At 45.6% G+C, this 14,032-nt stretch overlaps 1 protein-coding gene across 1 annotated transcript in view; it reads left to right on the top strand.

Annotated features, from left to right (window-relative positions):
* LOC137367175 (dynein axonemal heavy chain 6-like) overlaps nt 1–14,032 on the top strand; it is a 1,370,791-nt gene that overhangs the window by 436,461 nt on the left and 920,298 nt on the right. The window contains exons 13-14 of the mRNA XM_068028611.1: nt 11,264–11,426; nt 12,199–12,433. Of these exons, the coding sequence (XP_067884712.1) occupies nt 11,264–11,426; nt 12,199–12,433 (398 nt within the window). The remainder of the gene's footprint in view (nt 1–11,263; nt 11,427–12,198; nt 12,434–14,032) is intronic.

A 14,032-nucleotide genomic window follows, 5' to 3' on the forward strand; every position in this document is an offset into this window, starting at 1 on the left:
AAGTGATCCCACAACCACTGGATCAGATCTAAGCTCTGCAGTCCTGCCACATCCAGTCATGAATGAACAAAGAACAAAGAAAATTACAGCACAGGAACAGGCCCTTCGGCCCTCCAAGCCTACGCCGATCCAAATCCTCTATCTAAACCTGTCGCCTATTTTCTAAGGGTCTGTATCTCTTTACTTCCTGCCCATTCATATATCTGTCTAGATACATCTTAAAAGACGCTATCGTGCCCGCGTCTACCACCTCCGCTGGCAATGCGTTCCATGCACCCACCACCCTCTGCGTAAAGAACTTTCCACGCATATCCCCCCTAAACTTTTCCCCTTTCACTTTGAACTCGTGTCCCCTTGTAATTGAATCCCCCACTCTGGGGAAAAAGCTTCTTGCTATCCACCCTGTCTATACCTCTCATGATTTTGTACACCTCAATCAGGTCCCCCCTCAACCTCCGTCTTTCTAATGAAAATAATCCTAATCTACTCAACCTCTCTTCATAGCTAGCGCCCTCCATACCAGGCAACATCCTGGTGAACCTCCTCTGCACCCTCTCCAAAGCATCCACATCCTTTTGGTAATGTGGCGACCAGAACTGCACGCAGTATTCCAAATGTGGCCGAACCAAAGTCCTATACAACTGTAACATGACCTGCCAACTCTTGTACTCAATACCCCGTCCGATGAAGGAAAGCATGCCGTATGCCTTCTTGACCACTCTATTGACTTAAGTTGCCACCTTCAGAGAACAATGGACCTGAACACCCAAATCTCTCTGTACATCAGTTTTCCCCAGGACTTTTCCATTTACTGTATACTTCACTCTTGAATTGGATCTTCCAAAATGCATCACCTCACATTTGCCCTGATTGAACTCCATCTGCCATTTCTCTGCCCAACTCTCCAGTCTATCTATATTCTGCTGTATTCTCTGACAGTCCCCTTCACTATCTGCTACTCCACCAATCTTAGTGTCGTCTGCAAACTTGCTAATCAGACCACCTATACTTTCCTCCAAATCATTTATGTATATCACAAACAACAGTGGTCCCAGCACGGATCCCTGTGGAACACCACTGGTCACACGTCTCCATTTTGAGAAACTCCCTTCCACTGCTACTCTCTGTCTCCTGTTGCCCAGCCAGTTCTTTATCCATCTAGCTAGTACACCTTGGACCCCATGCGCCTTCACTTTCTCCATCAGCCTACCATGGGGAACCTTATCAAACGCCTTACTGAAGTCCATGTATACGACATCTACAGCCCTTCCCTCATCAATCAACTTTGTCACTTCCTCAAAGAATGGTGGTGGACAATTAAATAACTAACTGGAGGAGGTGGCTCCACAAATATCCCTATCCTCAATGATGGGGGAGCCCAGCACATCCAAGGCTGAAGCATTTGCAACAGTCTTGGGAAGGCACAGTGGCGCAGTGGTTAGCACCGCAGCCTCACAGCTCCAGGAACCCGGGTTCAACACTGCCTGTGCGGAGTTTGCAAGTTCTCCCTGTGACCGCGTGGGTTTTCGCCGGGTGCTCTGGTTTCCTTCCACCGCCAAAGACTTGCAGGTGATAGGTAAATTGGCCATTGTAAATTGCCCCAAGTGTAGATAGGTGGTAGGGAATATGGGATTACTGTAGGGTTAGTATAAATGGTGGTTGTTGGTCAGCACAGACTTGGTGGGCCGAAGGGCCTGTTTCAGTGCTGTATCTCTCAATAAATAAATGCCGAGTGGATGATCTATCTCGGTCTCCTCCTGAAGTCCCCTGCACCACAGGTGCCAGTCTTCAGCCAATTCGATTCACTCTGCGTGATATCAAGAAACGACTGAAGGCACTGGATACTGGAAAGGCCGGCAATAGTACTGAAGACCAGTGCTCTAGAACTTGCCGCACTCCTGGCCAAGCTGTTCCAGTATAGCTACAACACTGGCATCTACCCGACAATGTGAAAAATTGCCCAGGACAAGTCCAACCCGTCCAATTACCACCGCATCAGTCTACTCTTCGATCATCAGTAAAGTGATGGAAGGTGTCATCGACAGTGCAGTCACGTGGCACTTGCTCAGTAATAACTGCTCAGTGACACTCAGTTTGGGTTCCGCCAGGGCCACCTAGCTCCTGCCCACATTACAGCCTTGGTTCAAACATGAACAAAAGAGCTGAACTCTCGAGGTGAGGTGAGAGTGACTGCCCTTGACATCAAGACAGCATTTGACCAAGTATGGTATCAAGGAGCCCTGGCAAAACTGGAGTCAGTTTTGAGAATCAAGAGAAAACTCTCTGCTGGTTGGAGTCGTACTTAGCGCAAAGGAAGACGGTTGTGATTGTTGGAGGTCAATCATCTCAGTCTCAGGACATTACTGCAGGAATTCCTCAGGGTAATGTCCTCGGCCCAGCCATCTTGACTAAGCTGATGTGCGGGGCAGTGGCAGGCAGCGGCGAACTCCCTGACTGTTTCTGCATGCGCTTTGTTTGGATTAAGTGGGAAAAAAAACCTAATAGTGACATCACTGAAATTCTGTGCGCTGATTGGTCGGGGCGGCAGCTGTTATTGCCTGGGGATAGCTGAGATAGATTGGAGTAAATAAAAAGGTTCCTTTTAAATTAAAGCCCTAGGATAGCTACCTATAAATTATTAGTATTTACTAGCTATACTAGTGCTGTTTGCATGGAGTGAGGCTGTAAATTAAATGTGGGTATTTTCGCTGGCTGGGGGTGGTGGAAGGTGCTCTTTGGTCTTTCTCTTTCTCAGCCTCAAAGGTATAGGGAATAAAAGCTGATTGTAAATAGCTGGTAAGTTATTTCAACAAGCAAGGTTTCATTATAAAGTTGAGTAATGGTAGGGCAGCTTGGCCATGAAGAGCGTGCTTCCTGTGCAATGTGGGAAGTCGTGGATATGCCATGTGACCTTGGCGAACATGTCTGCGGAAATTGTCTCCAGTTGCAGAAGTATGAGCTTCGGGTTTCGGAGTTTGAGCGGCGGCTGGAGTCACTGTGGTGCATACGCGAGGTGGAGGTTTACGTGGATGGCACATTTCAAGAGGTAGTCAAGTTGGTGCCTTGGCAAACACAATCGGTGGGGGTGGGGGGTGACTGGGTAGCTGCCGGATGGACAAAGCAGTCAGGGCAGATAGTGCAGGAGTCCCCAGAGGACATCCCATTTTCTAACCGGTTTTCAGTTCCGGGTACTGATGGGAAAGAGGATTCCTCTGGAGAATGCACCGAGAGTCATAACCGGAATATCATGGGTGACTCAGCTGTGCTGGCGTGGAGAAAAAGGGACAAGAGAGCAATAGTGGTAGGGGATTCTATGGTTAGAGGAACAGATAGGCGTTTCTGTGGTCGCAGACGTGATTCCAGGATAGTATGTTGCCTCCCTGGTGCAAGGGTCATGGATATCACCGAGCGGTTACCGAGCATTCTGGAGGGTGAAGGTGCACAGCCAGAGGTCGTGGTCCATGTTGGTACCAATGACATAGGTAGAAAGAGAGATGACGTCCTGCAAAAAGAATTTAGGGAGCTATGCAGCAGATTAAAAAGTAGGACCTCAAAGGTTGTAATCTCTGAGTTTTGTCCGGTGCCACGGGCAAGCGAGTATACGGAAAGGAGGTTGGAGCAGATGAATGCATGGTTGAGGAGATGGTGCAGGAGGAAGGGCTTTAGTTTTCTGGATCACTGGGCCTGTTTCTGGTGTAGGAGGGATCTGTATAAGATGGACAGGTTGCACCTGAACTGGAACGGGACCAACATCCTTGCTGGGAGGTTTGCTGGTGCTGTTAGGGGGCGGGGGGTTAAACTAATTTGGCAGGGGAATGGGATACAAAGTGAAATCACATTAGGGGGTGATGTACAATCAAATATAGAAGAGAAGTTAAGTCAGTCTGGAGGGCAGAGTAAATGTAGACCTGTTCAGTCTCAAGCAAATAATGCAAGGCTGGATTGTATCTATTTTAATGCAAGGAGTCTTACTAGTAAGGCTGATGAATTGAGGGCGTTGATTAACACATGGAATTATGATATTATTTCTATCACAGAGACATGGTTGAGGGAGGAGCAGGACTGGCAGCTCAATATTCCAGGAATCTTCAGGCGAGACAGGGGAGGGGGTAAAAGAGGAGGTGGCATTGCACTGTTGATCAAGGAGTCAATTACTGCAGTAAGGAGGGATGATATCTTAGAAGGTTCCTCAAATGAGGCCATATGGGTAGAACTTCAAAACAATAAGGGGGCAATTACTTGGCTGGGAATGTACTACAGGCCTCCAAACAGTCAGGGAGAGATAGAGGAGCAGATATGTAGGCAAATCTCAGAGAGGTGCAAACATAATAGGGTAATAATAGTAGGGATTTCAACTTCCCATATATTAGGGGGAATAGTATTCGTGTAAAAAGCTTAAAAGGGGGTGGAATTCTTTAAGTGAATTCAGGAGAGCTTTTTGAGCCAGCACATAGAGAGTCCTACAAGAGGTGGAGCGGTACTGGTCTTAATCCGAGGGAATGAAGCTGGACCAGTGGTAGAAGTGTCAGTGGGGAAGTATTTCAGGGATAGTGACCATAACTCTGTAAGATTTAAGGTAGTTATGGAAAAGGACATAGAGGAGCCGGAAATAAAAGTATTGAATTTGGGTAAGGCAGATTTCAATATGATAAAACAGGATCTGGCCAAAGTGGACTGGGAGCCGCTTCTTATAGGAAAGTCTACATCAGACCAGTGGAAGTCATTCAGAAAGGAAATAGTGAGGGTTCAGGTCCAACATGTTCCCATAAAGGTGAAGGGGAGGACCAACAAGTCCAGGGAACCCTGAATGTCAAGGGATATAGAGGATTGGATTAGGGAAAAAAAAGGAGGCTTATGTCAGATTCGGAGTGCTGAAAACAGCGGAAGTCCTGGAGGAGTATAGAAAGTGTAGGGGGGTACTTAAAAAAGTAATTAGAAGAGCAAAGAGGGGGCATGAAAAATCACTGGCAGGCAAGTTAAAGGAAAATCTCAAAGCTTTTTATAATTATGTTAAGGGCAAGAGGATAACCAGGGAAAAAGTGGGGCCCATTAGGGATCAAAGAGGTAATCTGTGTGTGGAGCAGGAGGACATAGGTGAGGTTTTGACTGTTTACTTTTTATCTGCGTTCACAATGGAGAAGGACGATGTAGGTGTAGTGATCAGGGAGGGGGATTGTGATGTACTTGATCAAATTAGCATTGAAAAGGAGGAAGTATTAGCAATATTAGCAGGCTTAAAGGTCGATAAATCCCCAGGCCCAGATGAGATGTATCACATATGCTATGTGAGGCATGGGAGGAGATAGCAGGGGCTCTGACACAAATTTTCAAATCTTCTTTGTCCACAGGGGAGGTGCCAGAGGACTGGAAGATAGCGAATGTGGTGCCGTTATTCAAGAAGGGTAGTAGGGAAAAACCTGATAATGATAGGCCAGTGAGTCCAACGTCAGTGGTAGGGAAATTATTGGAAAATATTCTGAGAGACAGGATTAATCTCCACTTGGAAAGGCAGGTATTAATCAGGGATAGTCAGCATGGCTTTATTGGGGGCGATCGTGTCCAACAAATTTGATGGAATTTTTCGAGGCGGTGACTAGATGTGTAGATGAGGATAAAGCAGTTGATGTAGCCTACATGGACTTTAGTAAGGCTTTTGATAAGTTCCCGCATGGGAGATTGTTTAAGAAGGTAAGAGCCCATGAGATCCAAGGCAATTTGGCAAATTGGATCCAAAATTAGCTTAGTGAAAGGAGGCAGAGGCTGATGGTCAAGGATTGATTTTGCGATTGGAGGCCTGTGACCAGTGGTGTACCACAGGGATATGTGTTGGAACCCTTACTGTTTGTAATGTACATTAATGATTTAGACGTGAATATAGTAGGTATGACTCGTAAGTTCGCAGATGACATGGAAACTGGTGGTGACGTAAATAGTGAGGAGGAAAGCCTTAGATTACAGGATGATATTGATGGCTGGTAAGATGGGCAGAGCAGTGGCAGATGGAGTTTAATCCTGAGACGTGTGAGGTAATGCCCTTTGGGAGGGCTAAGAAGACAAGGGAGTATACAATGGATGGTAGGACCCTAGGGAGTACAGAGGGTCAGAAGAACCTTGGGGTGCTTGTCCATAGATCACTGAAGGCAGCAGCACAGGTAGATAAGGTGGTTAGGAAGGCATACTTGCCTTTATTAGCCGAGGCACAGAGTATAAGGGCAGGGAGGTTATGTTAGAGCTGCATAAAACACTGGTTAGGCCACAGCTGGAGTACTGTGTACAGTTATGGTCATCACACTATAGGAAGGATGTGATTGCACTGGAGAGGGTGCAGAAGAGATTCACCAGGATGTTGCCTGGGTTGAAGCATTTCAGTTATGAAGAGAGACTGGATAGGCTGTGGTTGTTTTCCTTGGAGCAGAGAAGGCTGAGGGGAGACCTGATTGAGGTATACAAAATTATGAGGGGCGTTGATAGATAGGATAGATAGGAAGGAACTTTTTCCCTTGGCAGAGGGGTCAATAACCAGGGGACATAGATTTAAGGTAAGGGGCAGGAGGTTTAAGGTGGAGTTGAGGAAAAATGTTTTCACTCAGAGGGTGGTTGGAATCTGGAAGACACTGCCTGAAGAGGTGGTAGAGGCAGGAACCCTCACAACATTAAAGAAGTATTTAGATGAGTACTTGAAATGCCATAGCATACAAGGCTACAGGCCAAGTGTGGGAAAATGGGATTAGATTGGACGGGTGCTTGATGGTCGGTGCAGGCATGTTGGGCCGAAAGACCTGTTTCTGTGCTGTAAAACTCGATGACTCTACCTTCAGCTGCTTCATCAATGACCTTTTAATCATAAAGTCAGAATTGGGATGTTCGCTAAGGATTGCACGTTGTTTAGCACCAGTCACAACTCCTCAGATACTGAAGCAGTCCGTGTAGAAATGCAGCAAGACCTGGACAATATCCAGGCTTGGGTTGATAAGTGGCAAGTAACATACGCGCCACACATGTGCCAGGCAATGCCCATCTCCAAAAAGAGAGAATCTAACCATCTCCCTTTGACATTCAAAGGCATTACGATCGCTGAATCCTCCACTCTCAACATCCTGGGGGGTTACCATTGACCAGAAACGGAACTGGAGTAGCCTTACAAATATTGTGGCTACAAGAGCAAGTCAGAGGCTAGGAATCCTGCAGCGCATATCTCATCTCCTGACTCCCCAAGGCCTGTCCACCATCTACAAAGCACAAGTCAGGAGTGTGATGGAATACTCTCCACTTGCCTGGATGAGTGCAGCTCCAACAACACTCCAAGAAGCTCAACACCATCCAGGACAAAGCCACCCGCTTGATTGGCACCCTAGCCACAAACATTCACTCCCTCCACCATCTACATGATGCACTGCAGCAACATACCAAGGTTCCTTAGACAGCACCTTCCAAACCTACGATCTCTACCACATAGAATGACAAGGGCAGCAGATGCATGGGAACATTGCCACCTGCAAGTTCCACTCCAAGCCACACACAGACTTGACTTGGAACTATATCGCCGTTCCTTCACTGTTGCTGGGTCAAAATCTTGGAACTCCCTTCTAATAGCCCTGTGGGTGTACCTACCCCACATGGACTGCAGCAGTTCAAGAAGGCAGCTCATCACCACCTTCTCAAGGGCAGTTAGGGGTGGGCAATAAATGCTGTCCTAGCCAGCGACGCTCTCATTCTATGAACAAATTTTAAAAATTTGATACATGTCAGATCAATTCTTCTAGTGAGAACTAAGCTATATATAATTACCTGAGCAGAGAGGTGAAGAGGAAAAGAGTGGCAAAGAGAGAATATGAGAATAGAATGGCAGTTAACATAAAAGGAAACCCAACAGTCTTCCATGGCATGTAACTAGTAAATGGGTAGTAAGAGATGAAGTGGTGCTTATTAGGGACGAAGAGGGTAGGTAATATATGCTTCAAGGCACAGGGCAAGGCTCATATACTTAATGAGTACTTTGTGTTCACTAAGGAAGTGGAATCTGATGAAATATCAGTAGAAGCAGAGAGAGTAGAGGCAATGTATAGGATAAAGATTGAGAGTGGAAATACTAAAAAGGCGAGCTGTGCTGAGGGTAGATGAGTCACCTGGTCCGGATGGCTTGCATCCTAAGTTGCTAAAGAAAGTGGGGATGGAAATAGTTAAAGGGCTTGCCATAACCTACCAATCTTCCCTGGATACAGAGGAGGTGCCAGAGGATTGGAGAGTAGCAAATGAGACACCTTTATTAAAGAAAGTGTGTAAGGATAGCCCGAGCAATTAGTTTAATATCAGTGGTGGGTAAGGTTTTAGAAACAATAATCAGGGGAAAAAATCAGACACTTAGAGAGGTTCAAGTTAATTAATGATAGCAGCACGGATTTGTAAGAGGCAGATCATGCTTGACTAATCTTATTGAATTTTTTGATGAAGTAACAGAGAAAGTTGATGTACGGAATGTGATGGATGTTGTTTATCTGGATTTTAAGAAAGCATTTGATAAAGTACCTCATAAAAGGCTGGTTAACAAAACATAGGCTCATGGAATAGGAGGGTCAGTGTCCAATTAGATAAAAAGTTGGCTTAAGGACAGAAAACAGCGAGTTTTAGTAATTGGTTGCTTTTCAGACTGGAGGATGGTAGACAGTGGTGTTCCCAAGGGTCAGTGCTTGGACCACTGCTTTTTTTGTTATATAGTGACTTGGATCTTGGAATAGAGCAGAATTTCAAAATCTGCCAATGAAACCAAACTTGGAGGTGTGGCAAATAATGAAGATGATATGAACCACCTGCAACAAGGCATAGATAGGCTAACAAAATGGGCAGACAGGTGGCAGATGGAATTTACTACTGACTAACGTGAGGTGATTCATGTTGGTAGAAGGGATAGGGAGAGACAATATATACTTAATAGTCGAGTTCTAAAAGGTGTGCAGGAACAGAGGGACCTGGGGGTTATTACGGATAGGTGGTAAGTGGTGTGAGAGGCCTCCACTTTTCAGCTCCCAACTGACTGCAGGTAGTGGTTTGTTAAAAATGGTATGTTAGTCCCTGAGTATTTTTAGGGTCAAATAAACAGACAAACAACAGGTTTTCTTCGTAGGTTAAAAAAAAAAATCATTATTTTTCAACAATTCCCGAAATGTTTACAACCTCACCCACATACGCATTCACACACACATGCATATATAGGAATAGATAGAGAGAGGGGGGTAGAATGCAATTAAAGTCCAAATTACTGTACAAGAAATGCTGCTTAAAGAGTTTTTTTCGGGAGGAAATTCTATAATGGTGTTGCAGGCCTGAATGTTCCTTGTCTTGGAGTTACTGAGGTCTTGTAGACTTCTGTGGTTAAAACTCTGTGATGTGAATCTGGTTTACGTTCACAGATGGAGAGTCTCAAAGTTATCTTGCATTTTTTCTGCTACAGTGGTTGTTCACGTTGTTATTCAGTAGTGTTCTTCTGCTTAGCTGGACCATATCTCACAGCTTCTGGCTGGAACTGGTTTTCTGTGGTCTTTGGTGGATCACCCCTCTCTCTCCCGAGATCTACCTTTTAAGGTAATAATCCATTACATTTGAGTTTTTGTCAGGTGACAAAGGGCTCGCTCCCCTGGTGTAACCACATAATGATCCAGGATATGGGAACCATTGCTATGTGTTGGTGCCTGGATGGGGACAATTCTGTTACAATATTGTCACTTCACAGCTGTTCATCATGGTTTGGGATGTGGAGTCAGTCTGTCTACAGAACCTTTGATAGTTCATTCCTGTAGATAGGAGACACCAATATGTAATGTGCTCCTTTCAATTTCAATACAAAAGCAGTGAAGTTATGCTGAACTCTTATAAAGCTCTGGTTAGGCCCCAACTGGAGAATTTCGTCCAGTTCTGGTCACCACACTTTCGGAAGGATGTGAGGGTCGTTGAGAGGGTGCAGAAGAGATTTACCAGAATGGTTCCAGGGATGGGAGATTTTAGTTACAAGGCAGGTTGCAAAAGCTGGGGTTGTTCTCCTTGGAACAAAGGAGATTTAATAGAAATGTACAAGATTATTACAGGCTTAGATAGGTTAGGCAAGGAAAAATTGTACCCATTAATTAAAGGTACAAACACCAGGGGACACGGATTGAAGGTTTTGGGCAGAGATGCAGGCAGAATATGAGGAAGAACTTTTTTATGCAGTATACATTATGTAATGACCTGGAACTCACTGCCCACAAGGGTGGTGGAAGCAGGGTTAATCACTGATTTCAAGAGGAAATTGGATGGGCACTTGAAGGAAATAAACTTGTGGGGCTATGGGGAACAAGTGAGGGAGCGAGACTGACTGGATTGCTCCGTGGAGGACCAGCTTGGACTCGATGGGCCAAATGGCCTCCTTCTGTGCCTTAAATGACTTTATGAACCCATGGCTCCTGACCTCCTCGGCTACCTCCATCACTGGGGAAGAGGACCTCCCGCCTTTCTCTTGCAGCCTGGAGGCAAATATGAAGGGAGACATCTCTAAACCCCGGGGCCACCCTGTGTCTTGGCTCTGCCATCCTGCAGGGTCCATTTTGGGGAGTTTGGGGAGTCCAAAGTCAATGCAAAATGGTCACAGTTTTGAGCAGCTAGCAGCAAATGAATGCAAGGAAACAATGCAAGTAAGGCTGGCAGGGCTTTAAGTATGGCGTCCTCATCGGCTCTGAAATCACCTGATACTGTATTCAGTGTCTCACCTCCCACCGCACCACCCCCACCCCCCCCCCACCACCGTATGATTGCCCGGGCCCTGTGCCTCCGTTATGCAAAATGGCCGCCCTCTGCATGATCACTTGGGGTGGCCATTAAAGGGAAAAACAGGAATGGTGGCCATTTCTGGGACCGCTGCCAGAACATCTGGCCGGCTCACTAAATCTAGCCTCTAACATGCAGATCAGATCCAAACCTGCAAAGTTGTTAAAAGTAACCTCTCTGCACAACTACTGTGAACAAAGCCTTTCGCATAAGCAGGCACGAAAGCAGCTGTAAGGTGTCAGTACTTACTGGCCAATTTCCCTGTCATGTCGTCCCTGGTTTTAACCTCCAATTGCTCCCGAAACCACACACTCCACCACATTAAAATTCAGCCCTAGTCTTGGAAAATGTTGTTTTTATTTTACAATAAAAACCTTGTCACTGGCCTGATACTTGAAATCTTGTTCCTGATATTCCTGTGCCAAATGCCTGTTTTTTTAAAACATGGCCACCGTTCTCCTTTCAGCATGCTCCCGCTCCACATAAGGACATACCTGGACAAACACCTACATATCATGCGGGGTGATTCAGAGGCTATTATTGAAGGCTTTAGCACATTCCAGAACTCAGCCACCACTGGAAGGCAGTCTGAGGAACCCACCAACAATACTGGAATGGATGTAGACCAGGTAAGGCTGCATGAGGGGAGACAGATCTGCCTAACAGTGTGGTGCTTCGATTGCACGGCCTGTCTTCTCAGTGTGGATGCAATTGTTTGGTTGTCGTGTTAATTGTTTGGGGAGGTGGCAGGTTCTGACTAGAGCAGAGCAGCACATTTTACTTCATGTACTCAGGGAGTAGCACAGATGATAAAATACTCTTTTACTTTCATATCTTTGATAATTGCTATCTCCCAATGTGTAAGTTCTTGCTCCCCATGGGGAGATGGTCGTGTAGTGGTAATGTCACTGGACTGGTAATCCAGAGGCTTAGGCTATTGCCCTGGGGACATGGGCTCAGATCCAACCACGAATGCTGGTGGAATTTAAATTCAACTAATTAAAAATCTGGAACTGAAAGCTAGTCTCAATAATAGTGCCATGAAACTATCATCGATTGTCATAAAATCCCATCTGATTCACTAATGCCCTTTAGGGAAGGAAATCTGCTGTCCTTACCTGGTCTGGCCTACATGTGACCCCAGACCCACAGCAATGTGGTTGACTCTTAACTGCCCTCTGAAATGGCCTAGCAAGCTACTCAGTTCAAGGACAATTAGGGATGGGCAACAAATGCTGGCCTTACCAATGACACCAACTGCAAGGATACAGGTCAAACCAGTTTTGATTTCTGATTATTTTCCATTTCAACATGATTGCAAGTATGTGCGGCATCATGCTACGTGGCACTAACTCGCTAAATGATTGAAATTGTGATGTGTGGTTCATATATATTCTGCAGGTACTCAAAGACATCAAAGAACAGAGACAGGGGAAGAAAATTGCACCAATGTTCATTGTAAATCTAATCCTCAACATTCCCTCTCAACATGAAATCCCTCATCGAGACAGCACAAAGTCTAAATGTCGCGCCTTTAATAGAGCGTGCAGGTCTGATAAAAATGGTGCGACCTTAGAGCAGTCACAGATTTCTGCAGATTCGAGACAAATGATTTGTACACTCCCGGATACTACAGGTAACTCAGCTGACCTTTCTGCTAAATCTGATCAATCCTTTTGAGAATAAGGTGACTCATAGTTTAGACTGAAGTTTGACAGGCAGCGGAGTGTGTGCTGTAGCCACACAGTGATTGATTTATTAGTTCATAGAATAAGTTAAAATGCTTTTCAGTAATTAACCGCAATTACCAGGTTGCAGTCAGATATATTTCATGGTGACTGTATTATGTCTGTCTCTGCCTGCCTGCTTGAGGTAAATTAACACTAGGGACTGAGTAGTCCAGTACAACATTAGGTTAGATTTTAACTCCTGTGGGGAATCGGGTGTCGAGATGATCCGTCTGCTCCCCGGCCCCCCAAAGCGTGAGGCCTGTGAGATGTTAACTGCCTCCATGCTGCTCCCCATGTTTCCCATCTGAACTCATTGGGAAGCCTAAGCTTCCTAAGGTCGAAGTGGAACTTAATTTGGCCGCATGTTCCCGTCAGTCAGTTTCAATGTTGGTTGGTGGGGGGTGAGAAGGTCCTTATTCTTGGAGGATAGGGGGTGATGGAGAGGACAAGGTTTCCCTATTGGACTGGGAGGAGCAATTCTTCTCTTCCTTGCCCACGAGGAAACAACATTTTAAGTCTATGGAAAAGAAAACTGGGCGGGTGTAAAATGTACGGCCGATTCCTTAATGCCTGCTCTAAAAAATGGACTGTTACCTGGTTTATAAAATTGACGACTGCCTCCCTGCTACCTGGTGTATAAAATGGGCGGCCAATTCCCTGTTATCTGGTTTATAAAATGGACCGCTGACTCCCTGTTGCCTGATGTATAAAATGGGCAGAACTCTCCCTCTTGCCTGTTATGTTAATTGGATGACTGACTCCCTGTTGCCTGGTTTGTCAAATGGATGACTGACTTTGTTGTGTATTCAGAGTAAAACTAATATGGGGGGGCAGAATTTTATGGACATTACGAGAGTGGATTTGTTGGAGTGCTGGGTGATTTACTTAGGCGGGAGGTGTTTTTTTGGATTCCTGACGGCGGGATATTTTTGAGAAATTAAGTCGGTGGCATGTTTGCGGTATTTGGGGTTTCCCCCGCACGGTGGCAGATTGCAGCTTTGTGTTTACGTGAATACTCGTTACCTTGCGCTTAGTATTAATTCAGCCCGACCTGCCAGATTAATTGAATGGCGAGTGCTATTCCCGTTCCACCCGGTTCACAATTGTTTCACCGTGGCGCGCAACAGTCGAATTTGTGCAGTTAAGTCTCAGGTCTGTGTTCTCTCTTAAACTCATCGGCAAAACAAACGCCAGCATTGGAATGGATGTTTGGCTGCAGGCTCAGCACCAGCAAGGGTGATTCTTCTTAGGGTGGCAGTGAGGAACCTTTTAAGATATCATCCCTCCTTACTCCTTGACCAATAGTACATTGCCACCTCCTTTTTTACACCCCCCACCCACCCCGCCACCGTCACACCTGAAGATTCTATACCCTGGAATATTGAGCTGCCAGTCCTGTTCTTGACTCAACCATGTCTCTGTGATAGCAATAATATCATATTTCCATGTGATAATCAACGCCCTCAAATCATCTGCCTTACTTCTCAGACTCCTTGCATTAAAAT

The sequence above is a fragment of the Heterodontus francisci genome, chromosome 3 (assembly GCF_036365525.1).
Source record: "Heterodontus francisci isolate sHetFra1 chromosome 3, sHetFra1.hap1, whole genome shotgun sequence".
Lineage (NCBI taxonomy): Eukaryota > Metazoa > Chordata > Chondrichthyes > Heterodontiformes > Heterodontidae > Heterodontus > Heterodontus francisci.